The sequence below is a fragment of the Nycticebus coucang genome, chromosome 12 (genome assembly GCF_027406575.1).
Source record: "Nycticebus coucang isolate mNycCou1 chromosome 12, mNycCou1.pri, whole genome shotgun sequence".
Lineage (NCBI taxonomy): Eukaryota > Metazoa > Chordata > Mammalia > Primates > Lorisidae > Nycticebus > Nycticebus coucang.
The window spans coordinates 72,553,823-72,577,994 of NC_069791.1; the positions used below are offsets into that span (position 1 = coordinate 72,553,823).

The following is a 24,172-nucleotide window of genomic DNA, read 5'->3' on the forward strand; positions in this document are numbered from 1 at the left end:
GAATAGAACTTTCTCTAAAGACGACAGACGAATGGCTAACAAACACATGAAAAAATGTTCATCATCTCTATATATTAGAGAAATGCAAATCAAAACAACCCTGAGATATCATCTAACCCCAGTGAGAATGGCCCACATCACAAAATCTCAAAACTGCAGATGCTGGCGTGGATGTGGAGAGAAGGGAACACTTTTACACTGCTGGTGGGACTGCAAACTAGTACAACCTTTCTGGAAGGAAGTATGGAGAATCCTCAAAGCACTCAAGCTAGACCTCCCATTTGATCCTGCAATCCCATTACTGGGCATCTACCCAGAAGGAAAGAAATCCTTTTATCATAAGGACACTTGTACTAGACTGTTTATTGCAGCTCAATTTACAGTCGCCAAAATGTGGAAACAGCCTAAATGCCCACCAACCCAGGAATGGATTAACAAGCTGTGGTATATGTATACCATGGAATACTATTCAGCCATTAAAAAAAATGGAGACTTTACATCCTTCGTATTAACCTGGATGGACGTGGAAGATATTATTCTTAGTAAAGCATCACAAGAATGGAGCAGCATGAATCCTATGTACTCAATTTTGATATGAGGACAATTGATGACAATTATGGTTATGGGGGGGGAAACAGAAAGAGGGAAGGAGGGAGGTGGGTGGGGCCTTGGTGTGTGTCACACTTTATGGGGGCAAGACATGATTGCAAGAGGGACTTTACCTAACAATTGCAATCAGTGTAACCTGGCTTATTGTATCCTCAATGAATCCCCAACAATAAAAAATAAAAATAAAAAAAATAAAAAAAAAAAAAATAAAATACATTAATCATGGGCGGCGCCTGTGGCTCAGCGGGTAGGGCGCCGGTCCCATATGCCGGAGGTGGTGGGTTCAAACTCAGCCCCGGCCAAATTAAAAAAAAAAAAAAAAGAAAAGAAAATACATTAATCAAATGTGAGTTAAAGTGTCGCTATAAAGCAATATATAAAAGCACTCAAGTAATGACATTGGACACATCTAATCATCAACTTAAGACTCATGAGTACTTTCTTTTTTTTTGAGACAGAGTCTCACTATGTCACCCTCAGTGGAGTGCTGTGGCATCACAGCTCACAGCAACCTCAACCTCTTGGGCTTAAGCAATTCTCTTGCCTCAGCCTCCCAAGTAGCTGGGACTACAGGCGCCCGCTGCAATGCCCAGTTATTTTTTTTTGTTGTTGTAGTTGTCATTGTTGTTTGGCAGGCCTGGGCTGGTTTCGAACCCGCCAGCCCCGGTTTATGTGACTGGCTCCCTAGCCACTGAGCTACAGGTGCTGAGCCTTGTGGATACTTTCAATAGCAGGCTAAGCACTTTCACTTGTCATACCCCAAATGTGCCCTGTCTCAGCAGGAGGCAGCCAGATAGATTAAAGCCCTGATTCCCCAAGATTGAGTGAAGACGAAAAGGGGAAGAGTTGTAGTCAAGTCTATGAACAAACACAAAGCCACTCACCCCATGTATATTCTCCCTGCAGCTTTCTTACATTTTGGATTCCCAGACCAGTGGGGCTAGATAACCAGAACGTTATAATCTTTCTGTTTAGCTACCCTTTTTACCTTTTGATTTGTTCCCAGAATAGGCAGATTCTTCCCAGGATAACAACACTGAGACTCACCATCCATCACTAAGTTGTGACTTCTAAATTAGACATCCTGCAAGCCTTGATTTCAACACAAACTTCCCAATGCATTTGGCCATCTTCTTGAAGCCATTATCAAAACTCTTATCCTCAGTTGAGGAGACAGATTTGAGGCAGTTCTTCTATCTCCTGGCTGACATCTTCCATAATAAATTCTCTTTCTTCCTGGGCAATCCTTATCATCTCAGTAATTGGTTTTCTACGTGGTGAGCAATCAGACCCAGAGCAGAACCTTTTGCAGGTTTGGTAATACACCTGGTCTCTCTGAGGAGCTCCCTCTCCTCTCTCCTTCTTTCCTCCTCTATTAACTTCCATTTGCCCTTCCAGTTTTAGCTTGGAAATCACCCTTAGGAAGACCCTGTGATCCTTAGTTGGAGCCAGGAGCCTCCCTTGGGCTCCCCTGGCCCTTGGGCTATGATTCAGTCTTTACTTCACAGAGTTGCCAAGTCTATTTGGAGGATTTCCAAGGTCAAGCCCTAGGCAGCCCTAGTGGGTGATAGTAGCTCTCCAGGGAATTCATGAGGCTGTACAAATGGGAGGGACGGCCACAGGCATGTTTGGGAAGCCACCAGGGCCGTGCCTGGGATCAGCATGGATTCTGGCACTAAGAATGTGCTTAGAAAGGCCCCAGGTCTGTAGCAATGCCGGCTCCTAGCTGATCCTTGGTCTCTGAGAGGATTCATTCACCTTTGCATTCACCAAATACCAGCAGCCCTTCCTCCTCCCTGCCACACCCCTCCAAGGCCAGACCCCTAGCAGGATGTCTGGGGTATTGACAAGATAATGTGAGAAGGCCCTGCTTGGGGTAGCAAATGAGGGTGGGGATTTAACACTCTTCCAATTCCAAGAGACAAAGAAGGACCTGGGTTCCAGAGAAGTGGAATTTAAAAGTGGCTGCACAGCCTCGTCGCCTGTAGCTCAAGCGGCTAAGGCACCAGCCACATACACCAGAGCTGGCGGATTCGAGTCCAGCTCAAGCCTACTAAACAACAATGACAACTACAACCAAAAAATAGCCAAGAATTGTGGCAGGCACCTATAGTCCCAGCTAATTGGGAGGCTGAGGCAAGAGAATCGCTTTAGCCCGGGAGTTGGAAGTTACTGTGAGCTGTGGTGCTACGGCACTCTACCCAGGGTGACAGCTTGAGGCTCTGTCTCAAAAAAAAAAGAAGTGGCTGCACAAACGTTACCTCGGACACCAGGGCATATGACTTAATTTGCTTCTGTCTATACCTGGAAGAGGTCTTTTGGGTGGTAAGGTGCAGACAGACAGGGGCGAAGACCCCAGGGAAGAGAAATTAAAGGGCTTGAAAGTAACTCATTTGGCTCAATGCCTATAGCTCAGCAGTCAGGGCGCTAGCCACATACATCAGGGCTGGTGGGTTGGAACCCAGCCCCAGCCTGCCAGACAACAATGACAACTACAAGAAAAGTACAGCCGGGCTTTGTGGTGGGCACCTGTAGTCCCAGCTACTTGGGAAGCTGAGGCAAGAGAATCGCTTTAGCCTAAGAGCTAGAGGTTGTTGTGAACTGTGACACCACCACCCTCTACCAAGAGTGACAAAGTGAGACTCTGTCTCAAAAAAAAGTAAGTAAAGCGTTTGCCTGGGAGAAAGCACTGCTGAATCCACACACACTGTGTTGGTCAGTTGGTCCTGGGCTTCCTGGCCCTGGGACACATACACATAAGTGGGTTTCTCTGGTGCCTTTAGGTGATGGGGGCACCCCAAAGCATAGCAGGGACAGCAATCAAGGGACAGGCTCAGGGCAGCTTCAGAGCTGGGGCAGAGGCTGAGCAGGACTGCCGGGCTCCCGGATATCAGCAATGCTCCTGTGCCGGTGCAGTCACCACTCTGGCCATCGTGGAGAAGCCAAACCATCTTTATTCACCTTTAAAGAGGGCTACAGCCCAAGGGCCACCACCGGGTGCCCCCACGGGCAGGGCCTGCATGCTGGGAGTGTGGTCAGGCCAGAGGATCTGGGAGGACATCCCGGGGGGACGGGGACGGGGTGTGGTAGCAATGGACAGAGTGCGGCCGGCAATTCACTGAGCCTCAGTTTCTCCATCACTGAAGTTGTATTGATGGGTCAGCACACAGTTGGCTTTCAGGCCGGAGCGTATCTCCAGGCGGTCTGGAGTCCTGATACCCTGCAACCCTGGCAGAGGGTCGCAGGCTCCCGACTTCAGATCGCCGGCGGGTAGAGGGACCAGGAATAAGAGTACGCACGCGCGTGGGGCATCCGGCTGCTTGACTGCGGTATCCCAGCGCCCCCATGTGGCGACAGCGGGAACCACCGGCCTTGCGGACCGACGGACGCTCAGGAGTCTAGAGAGTGTTCTCCCCGATGGGGGGTAAGGAGAATGGGGGACCCCAAAGAGCACATTGAGGTGACAGCCCCCCAACAGTACCAGGTAACATCTGTGTATGTCGTCATTTGAGGTCCAGAGTAGTGAGCTCCCCAAGGTCAGGATTTGCTGTGCTCAAAGCCTCATATCTAACACTATGGCACACAGCATGTGCTCAATAAATGCTTGTGATGGAAGTGAATAAGTGTGTGAGCCATCCGTGTGGCAAGGGGTTTGGAGGTGGCGGCCAGAATCGGTAGCCAGATGGTCGTGATGTGCATCTGCACTGTCTGACTTTCCTGCAGGCAAGTCTCCTTCATAAGGGCCTGAGCCCTGGGACAGTAAAGATGCCTCTGTTGCTGATGGGTGCAACAGAGAGACAGATGTTGGCACAGGCCTCATATGCCTGTGACTAGCCTAGGCCCTGGCACCCAGCAGAGCAAGTCATAGGAGGTCAGAGCAGAGATGAGGATGGAGGTGGCGGTGGCCGTCCAGCTTGACCATGGTTCCCTCCCCTAAACTCTCCTAAATGTACCTTAAGACATGCTGGAGAGGGAGAGAAATGCAAAGCCAGATCAGGGGTACTAAGGATGGGTAGGACAGTTCCAGGCAGGACAGGGCAGCACTGGTGTCCCAAGGGAACATGGGCACTGGCTCCCTGCCTGCTGCCCCAGGCCTCAGCCTCACAGGCCAGACTAGGGGCTGAGGCTGGGGAGGGGGTCCAGGCCAGGCTCACAGCCCACAGGCAGTGTGGCAGCCTCACTGGGTGGGATGTGGTGGGTCATGTAGCGCTTCCCCGTGAAGGAGCCAATCCGCAGCTGCTCAGGGGCCTCCTCAGGCCACCACAAGTTGGAGCTGGACAGGGAGAGGAAGAGAAAGCATATGTCAGGGCCTACTTTCCTTCCCAACTCCCTCACCTGCAGCCTCTGATTCTGCCTTCCTTCTAGAACTAGCTGGAGGCCCACCTCCTCCAGGTGGCCACCCTAACTACCTTGGCATCAGGTAGCTAACTTGCCAGAGGGTCCACAGGGACAAGTCAAGGTCCAGGAAGAGAAGGGCCCTGGCTGGGGACACATAGAGGGACAGGCTGGATTGAGGCAGCTCCTCCCCCAACTTGCCCTCAGAGGGGCTGTAGGACCACCTCACTGATCCCAAGGGGAGAGATACCCTGGGTGGGAATTCCCTGCACTGTCCACAGTGTGAGTGGAGGGCTGGGGCCTGGGAGAGGAAAGGAGTCTTGGGTTGGTGAGGGGCCCTTGGGAGTGTCACACTCACAAGCGCACAGTAGAGGCTGCCAAGAAGGCCAAGAGCAGGAGACCAGCCAGAGAAGAGAGGATGGAGGTGATGACGATCATGCCACCACTTCGCCGCCCTGGCCATGTGTCAATGGAGCCTGGGTCCTTCCCTGCACATACAGTGGCTGCTGGGAGGCTGCCTCAAGAGCCAAGGTTGGCTATCACCTCCCACCATCCCCACCCATGCTCATACCTCAAGATCTGGTTGACTGATGCCCCCACAAAGCCCCATGAACCCACTGTGTTCCTCTCAGTCAGGATGGCACAGCATCTATGCTCTGCCAGACGGTACCACCCTTGGCTACAGCCCCTGTTCTCACCTTCTAAGTTCTTTCTAATCACGAGCCCCACCTACCCACTGCCAGGACATAGCAGGCAGGGTGCTACAGGCCTTAAGATTTACCAGGGCACTGCCACGTGCCCTGGAACCTGGTAGTCAAGGCCTTCAGATGACAAGACGCCCACCCCACGCCCCTGGTCTATCTCCCACACAACCCCCACCTGACACTCAGGCCTTGAAATGTGTGGTTTCCTTAGCCTGGTGACTCACACCTCTTGGGCTTTGCTCAGAGAAACCTCCCAGGAACCACAGTCCCACCCGCTAGCCCAGACCCGGACTTGGGATTCTACACCATTCTCCTCCCACCCATCAGGGGCTGGTACATGCCTGGCCCCCTATAGAAGGACCACATGTTTCAGCCCGTGACTGGGCGGGGCTTAGGCACTTGAAGTTTGGCACACCGGGGATAGGAAGAGTTGGTGCCTCTGGTGATGGGGGTGAACCAGTGCTTAGCTTGGGCCGGACAAGGACACTGTCCGGGGAGGGCCGGCAAAGCATCACAGCTTTGTAGAGGGGTTCTAGCCTGGAGAGGTGGGTGATTCCACAGACAGTGGAAGCCAGGGTGCCCCTCCCCATCCATCACTACCTTGGTGGAGAGTAATGTGGTCTGACCACCTGGTCTGGGCCTTGGGTGAGCCCCTGTCATCCATCAGGAGGAACTTCACACTGGGGACAGGAAGCAGTGGGAGAAGCTAATGAGACTCAGAGGCTCAAATGCCCCAGGCAGGGCACCCCTAGGTGGCCTGGCCCCAGGCAGCTCCTCTGGGAAGTGCACCACTCATTGAGAACTGCCATGACTAGGCCCTGCTCTGAGAATCCCCTGAGACCTCTCCAGCCATATGACCTGCGCCTGTGGCCCCAGTACCCAGGCTATCCCCTCTAGAAACTCGATCTGGGTCAGGCACACTGGTTCAGTGGCCCCTGTTACTAAATGTCATATACACAATGAATAGGGTAAGGTGGCCCTGCAGGGCACATGGGGAAGGGGTTTCCGGGCCGTCCAGATGGGTAGTGCTGGACAAGAGGGATCTGTGAAACCTCAGAATAAGGAGTGAGGGCCCCTGACAGGGGCAGGCACTGGGCAAAAGGCTCACAGGTGGGAGGCGGGGAGGGGGAGTGCTCTGTTACTGGGAGGCAGGACCCAGGCACCAAGAGTGTGGGAGGTGGGAGCTCTGGGAAGTCTGAGCATAGTGAGAGACACAGCAGGCTGGTACTGGTGCTGTGGACAGGGCAGGGTAGGGCTGGAGCCAAGCCAGGGTGCAGCAGAGGAGGCCAGAGGGATGTGAAGAGTGGGTGAGAGGGGAGAGGGAGGCTGGGGGACCGAGGCAGTCCAACAATACCTACCCTGCATTCCTATCCCCTTAGGCCCTGTCCCCCTGAGAACACCTGATCTGGACTCTAAGGAGATATCGGTCTTCCCCTTCTGTCTCTACTGGGACATTAACAGGCCACTTGGCACTCTGTGCCTCAGTTTTCTCCTGCTCTCTTCACCTCACATCCCCTGGAGTGGGTCTCAGCTCAGCCCTCAGGCCATTTCCTGCCCTGATGGCAGCCCTGAAGCCTCCTCACACCTTGACTAAGTCCCCACCTTTCCTGGTGCCCACCTCCTCAAGCCTGGGCTGTTGTCCACTCTGCAGAGGAGAGGGCCCAAGCTTGTTCCATTGTCCCTGGGAAGATGCTAGGGAGGTTATCCCAGGTGCCAGAAACCCCTCCCTGATGCACAGCCCACTCCCAGGGCCCTGGGGAGACAACCCACCGGTAAGGTCCAGGGCTGGGAAGGGGGGCATTGCAGTAGAGCTGCTGGTGGCAGCCATGGTCATTGCCCACCCGCAGCACGGGGGTGCCTCCACTGTCCCCCACAGGGTCCTCACAGGGCAGCTGGTCTAGGAAGAGGGGCAGCGTCATATAATAGCCATCAGTCAGCAACTGTGGGAAGGCTGGGATCTCGGCCAAGGTCTGTGGGTTCTGGAAGCCCCTGGAGGCTGTAGGACAGTAGGGCAGATCAGGGTGTGAGGGCAGAGATGGACTTTGTCATGCTGACCCAGGGCCTGTGTTCACCCACCCTTCCAGCCTTGAGCCCCCCCAACACCACTTCCTCCTTTGGGATCTCCAAATCAGACTTTGTCACCCTCTAAGAGTCTCTTTGGATTAGAATCAAATCCACACCCACACTCCCAGTGGCCCCCAGCAGGTCCCAAAATTTCAGGTGCTAGTGACGAACTCCTGGGGCACTGCACCCCTCAGCCCCCATCCTCACTGAGCCCTACAGCAGCCTCTTACCATTGCTGTGGGCCACCACCAGCCAGACAGTGTCTCCAGTGCCAGCACGCCCATCGAGGACACAGCGAGGCTGCTCCAGGGTAAAGGTGGTAGCTGTGACCTTCCCTTCCAGGTCCCAGGCTGTTATCTGTGGCGTGTAGGGGATCAGCTCTGTGGGCATGGGGCACAAAGGTGAGCAGTGGGGACATTGGAGATGGGTATGAGCCCCCTGGGGCTGCCTCCCACAATCGCGGAGGGGTAGGCCACTACCTACTGCAGCAGGTGCCCCAGCCCCTTGGGTCTGGCCAGGAGCATCCGTCCCAGAACCCCTACTCACCTAGGCTCAGGCTAGGCTGGAGCCAGCTCAGTACCATGAGGAGGAACAGCAGCCCTGGGAGAAGCTGCCTCTGGGGGAGTCCCATGCCACCAGTCTGTACCCCCAGTGGTCAGGGGCTGGTCTGCTGTCTCAGGCTGCACCCCACCCCCAGCACACCAGGCCTGGAGGAGCTGGTTATTCAGGCTATAGGGCAGGCCCCAGGCTGGAAAGACCTGTAAATGTAAATGCTCCCCTCACCCTCCCAGCAGTGCAGCCCATCACAGGCAGGGAGCTGGGTGGGCTCTGGAGTGGGGCAGGCCAGTTCCTGGACCCACCACTAGGCTAAGGGAGAAGGGCCACTGGACTCCCAGTTGCCCACCCAGGCCACCCCAGGGTCCAGCGTCTGGATTGGGGTTCACCTAGCCTCACAGTCCTGGGGAGGAGGCACAATCTCTGGAAACATGAGCTCAGGGCTGCATGCCTGAGATTCCTGGCCACTGATGCCAAGAGCCTCCCTCCTATCCTACCCAGAGGTGGGGAGCCCCACCCTGCCTTGCTCCAGTCCTGCTGGCCCTGCCCCCACGAAGCCACAGCCTCCCAGCCCACAGCCTGCTCCCTTCTCCAAAGGAGGAACTCTCAGACTCAGAGAAAGCACTGCAGAACCCTTGAAGAGTGACAAGCCTTCCACCTACACAAGGCCCATTGGTTCTCACTAGTCTATGTAGACTTTTAAGGTAAAACTCACACACCATAAAACTCACAGCTTAGTGGCTTTTAGTATATTCACATCATGCAACCACCACCACTAAACCAATTTTTTCATGCTCCCAAAATGTATCACTGCGCCCGACAGTCATTCCCTACCTCCCTGCCCCCACTTCCAGCAGCTATAAATCTGTCTGCATAGATTTGTCTTTATTGCACATTTATCAGAAGGAATTAACAATGTGGACGTTGGTGTCTGGCTTTACTTAGCATATGTGCAAGGTCTATCCATGTTGTAGCTTGTGTCAGCACTTCATTCCTCCTAATAGCTGAGTAATACGTGTTCCACCATGTGGATGGACAGACCACTGTTTACTGAGACACCTGCAGACTGGTTATTTGGGTGGTTTCCATCATTTAACTACTATGAATGATGTTGCTGCAAGCATTTGTGTACAGGTTTGTTCATGGCCGTTTTCAGTTCTGTAGGCTATACACCTTGGAGTGGAGCTGCTGAGTCACATGCTCTCTCCCAGGAACTTTTCTTTCTTTTTTGAGACAGAGTCTCACTTTGTTGTCCTTGGTAGTGTCATGTTGTCATAGCTCACAGCAACCTCAAACTCTTGGGCCCAGGTGACTCTCTTGCCTCAGCCTGCTGAATAGCTGGGACTACAGGTCCTAGCCACAACGCCTGGCTATTTTTAGAGACAAGGTCTCGCTCTGGCTCAGGCTGGTCTCAAATCTGTGAGCTCAGGCAAAGCCACCTACTTAGGCTTGCTTCCCAAGTGCTAAGATTACAGGAGTGAGCTAACGCGCCTGGTCAAAGAACTATTTTCATTATTTATTTATTTTTTTTTTTTCCAGTTTTTGGCCAGGGCCGGGTTTGAACCCACCACCTCCGGTATATGGGACTGGCGCCCTACTCCTTTGAGCCACAGGTGCCACCCGTGAAGAACTATTTTCTAAAGTGGCAGCATTTCATGTTCACGCTGGCAGTGCATGAGGGTCCAATTTCTCCACTTCCTCTCCAGCACTGGTTATTTTCTTTATTGTCACTTGAGGCGGTGAGCCATGATGACACCACTGCCTCTACCCTGGGTGACAGAGGGAGACTCCATCTCTTAAAAAAAAAAAAAGTCATATATTCTGGATATTAGACCCTTATCAGGTATGTGATTTGCAAATATTTCCTCCCATCCTGATTCTCAGTACCTCTAATGGGGAAGCACTGAGGCTCTAGGGGCCCATGAGCTCTCAGGCACCCACCCCAACTCCCAGGTTTGGAGGCTATGTAAGCCAACGGGTAACTCTTGAATATAGAGTGTAGGGGTACAGCCAAGCTGGGATCCCCTATCAAAGACCACACTTTTCCTCAGGACCAACTTATCATTAGGAACAGTGCCCCAGGTCCACGATATTTACAGGAGCTTATAAAAATGTGTTTGATTTCTTTTAAAATCAGAATGAAGCAAATGAACTTTTAGATGAAAGAAAATGGCCTAATATTAATATATTCATCTTTATGCCAGTAAGTTTTATTTATCTATTTATTTTTTGAGACAGAGCCTCAAGCTGTTGCCCTGGGTAGAGTGCCGTGGCATCACAGCTCACAGCAACCTCCAACTCCTGGGCTCAAACGATTCTCCTGCCTCTGCCTCCCAAGTAGCTGGGACTACAATGCCTGGCTATTTTTTGGTTGCAGCCGTCATTGTTGTTTGGCAGGCCCGGGCTGGATTCGAACCTGCTAGCGCAGGTGTATGTGGCTGGCGCCTTAGCCATTTGAAGGACAGGCACCAAACCAGTAAATATATTTTTTAATAGAGAAGTAAGACTCACAAAGGCAAAAGTTCCTCAGGCCCACGACAGTCACACTCTGCTCTGCTTCCTCCTCTCTCAGGTAAGAACTACTACCCATCAGGCAGAAGGGTCTTGACTGAGAGTATCCACTCCTCCTAAGAAGGTCAACAATTAGAACTTTGAGGATGGCGCCCCACGGCTGCTGACTCTGCCCCAGATTCCAGTCCTGGCTCTACCACTTAACCAGCCTGGGACCTTGGGCCAATCATTGTGCCTTTGAGCCTGTTTCCTCATCAATCAAACAGAGACAGCAGCACCTGTCCGTGTGACAAGTATTTTATAAAGTAGAACCCTGGGGATACCTATTCAAGGGGCTACATGCCATTAGGTCTGTGTGGGGTGTGGAAGTAGCAAGGGCCAGCACATGGGCTCTTCAGCCCTCACTGAGGCCTGTTCCTTCATTCATCCCATGGGGGTGGAACAGTGGCTTCTTGCTCTGATGCAGCATGAAGTGTGTGCTGGCCTCTGCACAGAGGGTCAGATCACACACTCACTCACACACACACACACACACACACACACACTCTCTCTCTCTCTCTCCCTCCCCCCCTTCCCCCCACTAATGAACATACAAGGCTACTGGTTTTGGCTATAGAACATTTATTTATTGCAAACAAAATTTGAGGTATGAGAAGCTGACCTAGAACCCACACCTGCCCAGGCTGGAGCAAGTCTACTCAACCCACACAAGGCCCTGGGCACTATGAGCACACAGCAACCCCCTGGAGGACAGAAGGGCCCTGTGCACTGAGGTAGCTGCATCTTAAGCCCCACAAGTACAACTCCCCAGGGTTACCCAATTCCCACGCAGACCCATACCCCAGAGGGAGAGGCCCTGGCTTCAGGTGGCATGCACCTTGCACCCCCAACACACATTCCAACCTTTCAGGATGGGCACTTTCCTGACTGCCTACTCAGGGAAGCTCAGTCAACAGTGGTGGGGCGGCCACCAGAGTCAGGTGTGGGAGGCTGGCGGGTCACTGCTGCTCTAAACAGTCCTCAGTCACTCCCTGAGCAGCCAGCTCAGCCAGCACATTCTGCAGGTAGTTGGGGTCAGGGTAGCCATGACCTGTCACATTGCGGTCCATCTCTGTCTTGTGGTGGATCTCATTCCATACCACGGTGTCAGTCTCTCCTGTGGTGTTGGATGTCCCAACTGTGAAGATGAGGCGCCTCTTCCAGGCTACCTTCAGGAGCTCCAGGACCTGCTCAAGGAAAAGGGAGGAAGAGGGGGAGGAGGAGGAGGAGAGGAACAGGAGGAGAAGGAAGAGGAAAAAGAAAGAAAGGCAGGGTAGGAAAGGAGGAGACAACAGGAGGAGAAAGAAGGAGGAGGAAGGGATGGAGGAGGAGAAGTGGGGAGGGAGGAGGGCAGGAAGGCCCAGGGAACAAGTATGGGCCCCATGCTCCACTCACCCGACTCCCTCCCAGGTGGTCACTCCCAGCCCTGGTCGACTCCCTCCCAGGTGGTCTCACTCCCAGCCCTGGTCGACTCCCTCCCAGGTGGTCTCACTCCCAGCCCTGGTTGACTCCCTCCCAGGTGGTCTCACTCCCAGCCCTGGTCGGCCATCCCTAGGGACCCCCCAGCACTGTCTACCAAGCAGCCCAACAAGATCCCACATGAGCCACAGTGGAGTCCAGGCCTCCCTGTCATCTCCCTGCCTCCATGCTCGGTGACCTAGGGCCTTTCCTCTCCACAACAGCCAGAGGAGCTTTTCTAAATCTCCTGTCAGCAGCTCTACCCCCCAGGGATTTGTGGGTGCTCAGGATCACCCCACTCCTAGGGTGGGCCTGCAGGTGGCCTTGCTTCCACAAACCCTCACTGTACAGCTTGTCCCTGACCTTCTTGTAGCTGCAAAGTCTCCTTCCAGGTCTCAGTTTGGACATGACTTCTCAGACTGTCCTGGCTCACCTAGTCCTCCCACCTGGAATGTCTGACTTTGATAAGCTTGTGACTTGGCCTGGCAGGCTACTAGGAGTCCTGTGAGGTCTGGGCCCTCCCTCCCTGCACCCACAGCAGGTCCTCAGGAAGGGCCAAGTGTCATGGCCTGCCTTCAATCACCTGGTCAGGGCCCTTCCTGCCCCTGAATGGGCAGAGGGGACTTTACCTTGCGGCCCTGGGTGTTATCTGGAAGGTAGCACTGGCGGGGAAACCCTCTGGCGGTGAATGGCTTTCCAGGGTTGGGGTGCTCAGGGCCCTGCAAGGGGAACACAGACATGAGGAAGGGAGGACTCCGAGGGCCCACCCAGCTAGCTGCAGAGGCTTACAGGACACAGACACCCAGCCTCACCCCTTGGCCTTCCTGGCTGTAGATCATCTCTATACTGAAGTGACCAAATGCCACTCAGAGACCCAAAGTGCCTGTGGCCTTCCACCCTCAAATGCCCTCCCTTGAACCTATGGCACCCTGTCTGGCGCAAGACATCTCCTGCTACCTTTACCCCTGATGACACCAGGAACTCTTTAGAGGCAGGGACAGAATCTCCTACTTCTTTGGCAACCCTCCAGGCACAGGGCTGTCTGGTTTGAATGGACTCTCCTTTGTGACCCCATACACATCACACCACACCCTCCTCACATCGTGGGCTGCACAGCTGTCTTGAGAACAGGCTGGAGGGGCCCTGGGACAGCAGTGGGTCACTGGACAGGGGAAGTGCTGAGACAGCCCATAGCCCCTGCTCTCTGCCCTCCACCACACAGAGACAAGTCCATGTAAACTCGAAATCCTCTTCTGCTGTAGAGAGGCTGAAAAGAGGCCTGAAGAGGCTCTAGCCTGTTCAGAGTATTTCTAAATTCCTTCAGTTGGCTGGGTGTGGTGGCTCACACCTGTAATCTCAGAATTCTGGGAGGCCAAGATGGGTGGATTGCTTGAGCTCATGAATTCAAGACCAGCCTAAGCAAGAGTGAGACCCCATCTCTATAAAAAAGGAAAAACGGAGGCAAAGAGGATCACTTAAGCCCAAGAGTTTGAGGTTACCTATGAGGCCATGGCACTCTACCAATAAATAAATAAAATAAAATTTCCTGAGCCTTGAAGGAAGGAAACCAGCAAAAGTTACACCATTCAACAACTCCATCCACCACAGACAGACCCTACCTAGTGCCTGGCACACACTGCCACCATATTCTCCCACCTGGCCCAAGGCAGAGGACCCAGAATGTCAGGACTCCTGTCTCAGTCACTACCAAGACCCTAGGGCCTGTGCTTGGTTCCTGATATCCAGACCAGGCCCTGCCACGACAACCTGAGCCTGTATCTGGCTCCTTAGCTGGTCTCTCAAGGAAAAAGATCCTTCCTTCTGGGCTCCTCAGACCTTTCCCAGCCCACACTCTGCCACCCAGAAGGTTCCTTGCTGCACACCCTGCCCAGTACAAGTCCAGCTAAGATGTTTCCTCCTCCAGGAAGGCTCCCTGGGTCAGAAAAGAGTTGAGGGCCACCTCTTCAATTCCTCAGCCTAAGAACTTGCCCCAACCCCCAGCACTATTGCCCCTAGGTTCCTGGCCATCCCTGCTCCAGTCGGAAGGGGAACTGGGAGCCTGAACTTGGCAAAATGGGCATCCTCATCCCCAATCCAAGATGCAAACCACTGGGAGAGGAGCAGGTGAGGAAAAGGAGAGCTGAGGAATGATGGATTCCAGAAAAGTTCCAAAGGCTCCTTTTGTACAGGATTCCCCTTACCTGGATACCATGAGGAATATTGTAAATGATGAGTATTGTCCCACAGTCCTCATGGCCTGGGAGTGACATCTGTAACCCTAAAACCTCCATCTTCCCCTGAGGCTGGGTCCCAGTTTTCTCGCCGTAGATGGTTTTGCAAGAGGGACACTGCAAGCTTCCATCCTGGGATAAGGCAGATACAACAGACTGAGCCATGGGCCTGAAAGCACCTGGAGTCACCTCCCTATCTGGATAGGAAGAAGCCCCTAGGACTGGGCCAGTCCTGGTCACAGAGAGTCACTGGTAGATTGCCTGGCTCCCAGGAATCCCTCTCAGAAACTAGATTCTGACATCTTTTTTAGAAAGAAAGTCAAGTTTTGCATCAGAAAATAGTCCAAACACAGCGTCTCACATCTATAATCCTAGCTCTTGGATAGGATTAGGCAGGTGGACTACTTGAGCTCAAGGAGTTAGAGACCAGCCTGAGCAAGATCAAGACCCTATCTCTACTAAAAATGGAAAAACTAGTTGGGCATCACAGTGAGTATCTGTAGTCCCAAGAACTCAGGAGGCTGTGGCAAGAAGATGGCATAAGTACAGGAATTTGGGCTCGGTGCCTGTGGCTCAAGCGACTAAGATGCCAGCCACATACACCTGAGCTGGCAGGTTCGAATTCAGCCCAGGCCTGCCAAACAACAATGATGGCTGCAACCAAAAAATAGCCCAGCATTGTTGTGGGTGCCTGTAGTCCCATCTACTTGGGAGGTGGAGGCAGGGGAATCGCTTGAGCCCAGGAGTTGGAGGTTGCTGTGAGCTGTGATGCCATGGCACTCTAACCAGAGTGGCAGCTTGAGGCTGTCTCAAAAAAAAAAAAAAAACAAAAAAACAGGAGTTTGAGGCTGCTGTGAGAACCCTACCCAGGACAACAGAATGAGAATCTGTCTCAAAAAAATAAATAAAAATAATTATGTGATCATCGTCAGAGGGGCAAAACATCAGGAGACCGGAATCAAGTAGGAAAATTAGGTTTATAAACCCAAATCTTCACAGTTGAATCATTAAAATCAGACAGAAACTCCTGCACTTGACTTGCTGATGCTGGTACAGGACAGGACAGGACAGGACAGCACAGCACAGGGGAAGTAGAAAGAGAGGCCAAGCCTAGCTGGGCGTTGTGGCAGGCGCCTATAGTCCCAGCTACTTGGGAAGCTGAGGCAAGAGAACCACTTAAGCCCAAGAGTTTGAGGTTGCTGTGAGCTGTGATGCCATTGCACTCTACAGAGGGCGACATAGTAAGATTCTGTCTCAAAAAAAAAAAAAAAAAAAAAAAGACCAAGCCAGGCCAGCATGGCTATCACATGGCTTGGTTTTCTCATCTTCCCAAATTCTGTCCCTTCTGGCTAAACTTCGCTGGAGTAAGAGCAGCCAGCTGCTGAGAGTTTAAGCAAGACTTTCCCTGTGGGGGGTGGAGGACATATGCCCCTTCTCCTGTCAGTACTATGACAACTGCACAGGGATGCTATAAGGAAGGAGCGAGTGCTTGGAAGTGGCCAAGGGCAAAACAGTACCCTGCTACTCAGAAGCCCAGGAGTCCCCTAAGCCTGGAGGACCCAGGGCCTGGCTGGCGGGGTTGATGGAACCAGTCAGTCCCTTGGTCCCCCTTCCTAAAGCATGAGGCAGGCATAGAACAGTCAGCTGGGCCTTCAGAAAGGTTCCCAAGCTGGCTCTACATGTCCATGATTGTCTTTTGCCAGAGGAGTGATCCTGCAGCTGTCCCTAGAGTTCAGCAGCTACCCCTCAGATCCTTCACCCTGTCCCCCTCCCCAGGGCAGCACAGGCACCTTGTTCCCGTTGCAATACATAGCCAGCAGGCACAGCAGGTGAAAGGTGTGATTGCACTTGGTGAGGCGGCCCACAGCCATGGGCCCAATGGCCTTGCTGTCAGTCACATCGCTGTACCCAGATACCGCAGACAGCTTCTCCATACAGATGATGCAGTCCTGGAGAAAGACCAAAAACGGGGCATGCTTGCCAATGTTCGTGGGGTTGAAACTGGCCAGTCTGGTAGAAAAAAGGCCTTCATCTGCTGAAATGCTAGAGTTACGGTCAAAGTCATTTCAGTAGTCATTTGCTTCAGAGGCTGGGAACACAGATGAGTCACTGGGACCCATGTCCTCACAGGGCTTACCAGATGCGCAGGCCTGAGACAGCAGCAGGAACAGCCAAATAGGGAGGACAGAAGAGGGCAGGTTCCTCGGGGGAGTAGCCCCTGAGCAGGTCTTACAAGGGACACAGCAATTGTCAGGTGAACAAGCAGACAGTGAGCATTCCAGGATGAGGGAGAGAAGTATCAGGTGGAAAGTGGGCATTTCATGAAAAGGGAGAGAATGTTCTGAAGCATAAAATCAGACACCTAAAGGGGCATGGTCTGAATGGGCATAGATGAGACAAAGGCTGGGAAAGAATGAAGTCCTGAAATGTTCTGACTGCTGCTTTCAGGAGCTAGAGCCTTATCTTGGAAAGTGGGAGACCCTGGTAAAGAGCACTGTACAGAGAAGGCACCCTCAAACCAGGGTACACGTTGGCTATGTAAGCAGCAACTTGGGAGAAACCTGGGCCAGACAGACACAAGGACAAAGAGACAGATCTGAGTGCTGAGAAGGACAAACAGGTGAGGGCTTGAGGAAGGGCAAGACACAGCAGGAGAACCTTCTGGCTCTGTTACAAGCTGTATTAGCCAGATTCTCCACATGTACTCAACTTTCAAGGCAAGTGAACAGAGTCCTCAGTTCTGCACTGACATGCTGACCTTTAACCCACCCCTCCAAAATCTCTAGGACTCTCTGTTCACATGGGAAAAGTGGTACTGCCATCCCCAAAATGTGCCTCAGAAAAGGGGTTTAGGTTCTACCAAAACTTTGACAAGAGTTTGGACGTGCCTGTTAATCACAGGAACTGCAATCAGCTCTCCCAATAGCCAGAGCAGCAGGGCTGCTACCTGAAGACCACCTCCCTTCTTCACCAGTGTCGGCCTGGGCGGAGTGGAGATGCCTCCCCCCCCACCCCCCATCTCCAGGATGGTGCTTGGGCTACACAGAAGCCTGGGCCGAGAGGGGAGAGCTTGGCTCAGGACCACAGCTCCTTAGTGACAAAGGTTGGATCTGAAGGATGTGGGCTAGGAGCCACAGCCACTACCAATGGGAAGCTGGAGATTCAGCCATAGTGCCTAGAGCATGCACCCAGGGGTGCCTGGGAAATACCCTTACAGAAGAAAAGAGGCTGATGTCCTTTCCATCTGGAGTCAGACCTTTTTCCAAACAAAAACCAAAGCAACCTATGGGCGGCGCCTGTGGCTCAGTGAGTAGGGTGCTGGCCCCATATGCCGAGGGTGGCGGGTTCAAACCCAGCCCCGGCCAAACTGCAACCAAAAAATAGCCGGGCATTGTGGCGGGTGCCTGTAGTCCCAGCTGCTCGGGAGGCTGAGGCAAGAGAATTGCTAAGCCCAAGAGTTTGAGGTTGCTGTGAGCCGTGTGACGCCACGGCACTCTACCCGAGGGCGGTACAGTGAGACTCTGTCTCTACAAAAAAAAAAAAACCAAAGCAACCTGGCTCCCAGGACACTTACCTCATCTGGGGGTGTTTTTAGCTCTTCAGTGTAGTTTTTTATCACCTGTTCTGGCTCTGGTTTTGCAGTCCCTCCTACAAGAGAAAGAATATAAGCAATCTCCCAGGAAGTACAAACTGCAGAGGATTCCAGAGAGGAAGATAAGGGAGAGTCCAAGCTGCCAGGAGGAAACGTTAGAAGGGCCAAGATGGGGAAGGTTAGTGTGCAAAACAGGAGAACCTCAGTGCCAGGCACAGAGCACTCCATTACTTAGTGCCAGGCACAGAGCACATCCAGGCCTAACCACATGGGTGCCAGGCCCAGCCTGGGGGGTGGGGGGTATGTGGAGGAGGCAGAAGAGGCAGGAACAGAGAGTCACACCTCTCTCAGGAGCTGCATCCCAACACACATCTAGTCAGGAAGCCAAACCCAGTCTCTTCCAAGGATGCCTGTGAGAGTCAAAAAGCAACTTCAAGAACAAACTACTCAGGCTGAACTCCTTGGCTCACACCTGTAATCCCAGCACTCTGGGAGGCCGAGGTAGGCAGATTGCCTCAGCTCATGAGTTTGAGACCAGTCTGAGCTAAAGTAAAACTCTGTCTCTAAAAATAGCTGGGTGTTGTAGTGGGCACCTGTAGTCCCAGCTACTTGGGAGGCTGAGGCAAGAGAGTCACTTGAGCCCAAGAGTTTGAGGTTGCTGTGAGCTGTGACGCCACAGCACTCTACTGAGTAAGATGCTGTCTCAAAAATAAAATAAAATAAAAATAAACACTACTCCAAAGGATGCTCTGGCTGCATTATTTCATCCAAGATTTATTATTCTCAGTGAAAGAAGGAAGCTTTGAGTTCAGTGTGTCCCAGGAACCTACTCCACCAGCACACCTACTTGCATGCTGACTGCAGACGCTGGCCACACTGACTGGTCACTGTCTGACTGTGGGGTCTCGGTCACATGCCTACAGTTCCTAAGCGGAGTGACTCTGGGGAGGGGCCAAGATGAAGCAGGAGCACACCTTGCTGCCCTGCTCTTTTCTGTGCACATGCCCATGCAGCTGGGAGGGCTGTGTCTCCATAAACACCAATCTCTATACCAAATAGGTCCCACCTAAGGATGGGCGATATCCCCAACCAGTGAGAGAGAATCAGCACACCTTGGGGGTTTCTCTACACAGCAGTAGAACGGGAAAATTGCAGCCAAACCTGTGAGGGAGCAAAAGCAGGAACAAGGGAGACCAAGGCAGCCCCCAAGAAAGCAACTGTGGCAGGAGCTCCAGCTCAGGTCACCATGAGCTACTGGTTCCTGGCCCTGAGACCAGAGGGACTCTGGTTGGAATCTAAGCTCATAGTCATCCTGGGACTGCAAAGACTTGAGATTGCCAAGTGACAACAATCTGGGACGCAACTTAGGGGAGAAGAACATCACGCTTAATTCTGGCTCTTGCCATGACCAAATCACACTACTTCTGAGCCTTGGTTCCATCATCTCAAAAGTGAAAGTTAGTATCTTGCAAAGCTATAACTCCTATAATGGCACCAGGCTGTTACCTGAAAGGCAGGTGCTGACAAGGACAGACCATACCTCCCCAATAACTCCACATCCACACACAGACTGCCAGGACCCATCCCCTGGGCACTATGGTGAGAAAACCACATCAGAACACTGACCCTCAACTCAGAGTGGCCGTTCCTGTTGGCTGAGACACCCTATTCAGACTAGGGGAGCCTTTTCTTTGTGAAAAGCTTGCTAGCTCTAGGTCTGTCTCCAGATGAGCCTGGGATTCCCTCTGCCTGGCCCACCCAGCCTTACAGAACTGAGCTTCCCATTAGCCACATTTATCAAAGGGAGCTGGCCAGGTGACCCTCAAAAGGGACTCACACAAAAGGGACAGCTGAGCCCAGGTAGGCCAGGAACCCATGTCCTTCCCAGGCAAACCCGAGTGCCAAAGGCAGCTGCTGTCCAGGCCTGGACACAGATCCATCTCTACCTCCATGCAGGCTAAGTAAGCCCAGGGCTGGGGTCAGGGGCTCCAAGGCCCACCCCTCCCTGAGCCCAGCTCCTCTGGGGGTTAGACCAGACGATGGTTATGATTATAACAGCCACTGTCACCATATGCCAGGTGCTTCATGTGTCTATTTCCTATTTCCCACCAAGCAATCTGCTAAGTAGGAGGTGCCGACTCATGATTGGAGAGGAACTCATGAATGGAGAGGACCTTAAGATCACAAAGCCGGGGGAAGCTAGTGGAGCCACGGCCCCCTCCCTGCACACCACCACACTGGACTGGAAGCAGTCCGTGTTTCTATGGCCGAGTGATGGAGGCAGAGCCATCACCAGCTTGAGAAAAGTCCAGGGCTTAGTACAATAGGCCCCTCCTCCACACACGTCTAATTGAAACTCTCAGCACTGTTAATGATTCTGAAATCCCTTTTTTCCCTGCCATGTGATGGGCAGGGCAGGACAGTGGTCATCAGAGGACACCTCTTAAAATAGCCTACATGGATAGCTAGACAAAGCTGAGTGCCAGGGCAATAGGACTGGTCTGCTGTCCTGGGAGTGGGGGACCTTTCCTGAGACATGATGGCTCTAATGGAAAGGACAGTTGTTCCCCATTCTGAGCCAGGCACCGCCCCTTGCCTACAGCTTGGTATTTACAAAGTCACAAGGCCTGAAGAACAAGCCCCTCTCTTCCCAGCTGTGCCAGGGAGAGAGAGGAATTGAACTCTGGAAAGTCAGAGCCCAGGCTTCAGCTATGCTGATGAGTAAGGGCCACAGAGCCCATCCCCCCAGGGGACAGGATTGAGAGGAAGAGTAATCCACATCAGAGTCAGAGACAGCGAGACTTGGAGGAGGCTTAGCAGAGGCCAGAGAGCATTTGTGAACAGGAACTACCTTTCACGGACATTTTCCTCAATCTTTTAACTGAGTTGTGACTTTTAGAGGCCAGACAGGAGGCGGGAGGGCTGGCGGGCTGGGGTTCGCGGCTAAGACACACAGGGAGTCCAATGGCTGACATCAGAATACTCGTCATGCCTACACGGGGTGCGAGATCAGACATGCAGAGGGGGAGAAACATTAGAAGGAGTCATTTGGCACGCGACATCAACAAACCCTACCGAAGCCAAGGAAGTGGCATTGTGAATAGCCACTAGGACCCACAAAGCTTCCTGGAGAAGGGGAATCTGGACTCTGGAGGCTGCCACAGCCGACCCAGGGTAGTGAGACTGAGCTCCAGGCCAGAACCCAGGGAGCTGGTAAAATGGCCTGGCTCACTGGTGTCCTGGGCCCAGTTTCCACAGGTGTCTGTATAAGCAAGGGACTAGCAGGGCCCTGAGCATACAGGTGGGAGACACCATTTGCTTCAGGAGAGCAGAGGGCAGACCACCAGAAAGTCGCCTATACAGTTCAGGGTGGTATCCTCTGTGCCAGGTGTAGGGAAGGGAGAATAGGCAACATGGAAGAATGCAGCCAAGCTGTGGAAGCATGGACAGGGTCACCTGTGCAGGCTGGCTTCAAGGCCTCAGCCTTCCACCTGGCCTGGCCATGCCCTCTAGATGACTCCAGGTCACTCTGCCTCCACTGAAATGCTGTCTGCTTTCCATGCCCCTCCTGGCTTCTCTAGATGCCATGGCCTACAGTAACACTGCTGAGGTCTGCGAGTGGGACTGCTGCCTCTTGGGCACCAGAAGCCCACCCCCACGGCCCCTGAGAGGCTCTGCTGTAGCAGCAAAGGTCCCAGGCTGCAGCTTCCTTCTCTGGTATCCTCAAGTCAGGGTGGACCCACAGCAGACAGCTGTCCCAAGATGGACAGGCCCCTCTTTTCAGAGCTCACTACACTACTGCCTGGTGCCCACAGGGGCAGGCCTGGCTCCTCAGTCTGGTGCTCCACATATGTCCTATCTGGACCCTCCACACACATTCCCTCCATATTCCCTGAAGACCCAGCACTCCCTGGGACACAGCATGTCCTCCTGTTGGACACCCCTAGAGGTGACTCAGAGGGGTGGGAGGCAGACCGGCTAGCCACTGGGCCTCCAATATAAGAACAAAGCCATTCATTCTGGCAAATGTACCCAGAAGGGATAGAAGCAGAGGCCAGCCACCAGTCTGGGCAGCATAGCCAAGTGGGGCATGGTGAATTGTGGTGGCTAGTCACCAAAGCAAATGTCAGAAGACTGTGGTTCCAGCTCAGGCTCTGTATCAGCTAACACAATGCCACCAATATCCCAAGGTTGTTCCTGGGCTCAAATGCAGTTCCCTTGGGAACTAAATATCAGGTGGCCAGAAAGACAAGCAGGCACAGGTGACAGAAAGATGGGAGAGAACAGGAACAGGTACAGTTTTCCCTAAGAGAACCCAGGGCTTTTGTACTGTCCACATCCTCTGACCAGAACTCATCCCCTCACCAGCCACCCCCCACATCTCTCCTCCAGTGTCACCTCAGCAGGCAAGCCTTCCCTGAATACTCTCTGCACATCTGTTCCTACAGTCCTCTCACAGTGTGAGTTCAGTGAGGTGAGGACTCTGCCCACAGCTGTGGCTCCAATACCCAGGGCAGTAGGCAGTCTGCAGAGGCCCATGGTCAGTGTGTGCTGAGGAGCAAAGACATCCCTGAAGCTGCCATCAGCAGCCCCCAAGAGGCCAACACAAGCCCACTCCTGCCCTTTCGACACAGGAATTCCGTGGAATTCAAGCCACACACACACACACTAAGCCCTAACCCAGAAGTCTAGAGGGAAAGCAGACCCTCTGCTGAGGTCACTTCTGTGTGAACAAGCAAAACCTCACTCATACCTGCCACTCCACAAAGCAGAATCTGATGGGCAGGACGGGTAAGGGCATAAAGGGTGTGCCATCATCCTCAACAGCCAAGGGCTCTAGGACAGCCTCGAACTCTTGATACCCCTAAATTGCCTGAACAGCTGAGACTTTTTTTCTCCATGTATCAGACAGGATTTCCATGGTCAGAGCCCTGAGAGGAAAACCCCATTCACACCCTCATTTCTTAATGTGCAAGCACACTCTTCCTGACACGAAGGCATGGAGGACATGGCCAGGCCAATTGCTCTAGGGACCTGGTGGAAGGCTGAGGCCAATTTTTGATCTAGTGACTAGGGCTGAAATCCAAGCCTCCCCTCCTTCCATTCTGGCCTCCTCAACCTGGGCTTGGAAAGGTTGCTAACCCACCACTCATATATCCACCCCAGTAAGCTGTGGGCACCACTTCCTACCCAGAGGGCAGCGTGTGACCAAGCCCCAGTCTCAGAGGCTCCACCCCATAAAGAAGATTGCTGGATTGTGCTGCAGCAAGGGGACAACAGGATACCAGCTCTGGCTTCCTAGGGCTTGGCCAGGCTCTCATTTCCTGGGACCACAGACAATGACAATGGTTCTATCGATAAGTCCCAACCACTAAGCCTTGAATTTCAAGAAAACAGCAGTCTGGACATGGACTCCAGGCTGTCTTATTTCCTAGCTGGGTCCAAGTTCCAGAACTTTTGGGGGCTGTTTCTCCTATAAGTAAAAGGAGTTTAAGACAGCTACCTGGCATCAGGATTGCTCTGAAAGCCAGGGTGATAGGAGCCATGAAGGACAATGTGAGAGGCAGCCTCCAGAGCAGAGCAAAGGGAGCAGGTGCTGCTCACTACGCAGGGCACACAAAGATCCATTTCACTTAGAGGGGTCACTGCAGCATCTATCTATATTATAGCCTCAGAGGTTACCAACATCAGGCCTGCCATAAAAGCTCAAGAAAGCCCCAGAGCTAGGAGGAGCTGGGCAGTGGAGAGCCCCACCTATTTACCAGAAACCTGTCTCCAACACCACTGCACATGTACACACATACAGTCTGATTTCCCTGTAACACCCGATGCCACAAGGTAACCTCAACTGGGCAGGAACTTCCCAGTCAGCACATCTTTACTCACTGTTCTCTCAGTCTCGGCAGCTAGAGCAGGTTCGAGAAGGACTGCTGAGCTGGGCCTCCCTCTGAGGGCTTCCCATCCCCAGCTCTCTGGCTGTCCCTTCCATGTCCCTTGAGAGCTCCTCTTCCTAGCACCCTGCCCATGGGCTCTGCAGGCTTACCCATTCCCTTAGGGGGCCAAGGGTACCCCAT

The 24,172-nt window shown here is 53.0% G+C and overlaps 3 protein-coding genes across 5 annotated transcripts in view; 1 reads left to right on the forward strand and 2 right to left on the reverse strand.

Moving 5' to 3' along the window:
* Window positions 1–24,172, forward strand: part of ORAI2 (ORAI calcium release-activated calcium modulator 2) — a 204,060-nt gene that overhangs the window by 132,611 nt on the left and 47,277 nt on the right. The gene's annotated exons all lie outside the window — the stretch shown is intronic.
* UPK3B (uroplakin 3B) lies at window positions 3,550–8,740 on the reverse strand. The gene is made up of 6 exons (XM_053557507.1): window positions 8,259–8,740; window positions 7,943–8,092; window positions 7,419–7,644; window positions 6,249–6,328; window positions 5,303–5,432; window positions 3,550–4,882 (listed from the first exon to the last, which is right to left on the reverse strand). The coding sequence occupies exons 1-6, from the start codon at window positions 8,341–8,343 to the stop codon at window positions 4,723–4,725; spliced, it is 831 nt and encodes a 276-aa protein (XP_053413482.1). The 5' UTR covers window positions 8,344–8,740; the 3' UTR covers window positions 3,550–4,722.
* The window catches only part of DTX2 (deltex E3 ubiquitin ligase 2), a 48,415-nt gene continuing 35,631 nt past the window's right edge, over window positions 11,389–24,172 (reverse strand). For 2 of the 3 annotated variants that reach the window (XM_053557480.1, XM_053557481.1), the window contains 6 exons: window positions 20,950–21,090; window positions 18,081–18,154; window positions 16,297–16,455; window positions 14,477–14,638; window positions 12,905–12,994; window positions 11,389–12,004 (listed from right to left, as the gene is read on the reverse strand). In XM_053557480.1, the coding sequence (XP_053413455.1) occupies window positions 11,777–12,004; window positions 12,905–12,994; window positions 14,477–14,638; window positions 16,297–16,455; window positions 18,081–18,154; window positions 20,950–21,090 (854 nt within the window). In that variant the 3' untranslated portion in view covers window positions 11,389–11,776. The remainder of the gene's footprint in view (window positions 12,005–12,904; window positions 12,995–14,476; window positions 14,639–16,296; window positions 16,456–18,080; window positions 18,155–20,949; window positions 21,091–24,172) is intronic. The other variant, XM_053557482.1, reaches the window with a different exon arrangement.

Bases quoted from the DNA above. Each gene is read 5' to 3' on its own strand.
- UPK3B (XM_053557507.1), bottom strand. From the start codon at position 8,343: ATGGGACTCCCCCAGAGGCAGCTTCTCCCAGGGCTGCTGTTCCTCCTC. The intron at 8,093-8,258 runs GTGAGTAGGGGT...CCATGCCCACAG, and splicing joins CCAGCCTAGCCTGAGCCTAG to AGCTGATCCCCTACACGCCA. The intron at 5,433-6,248 runs GTAGTGATGGAT...CTGTATGTGCAG, and splicing joins CCACATTACTCTCCACCAAG to GGAAGGACCCAGGCTCCATT.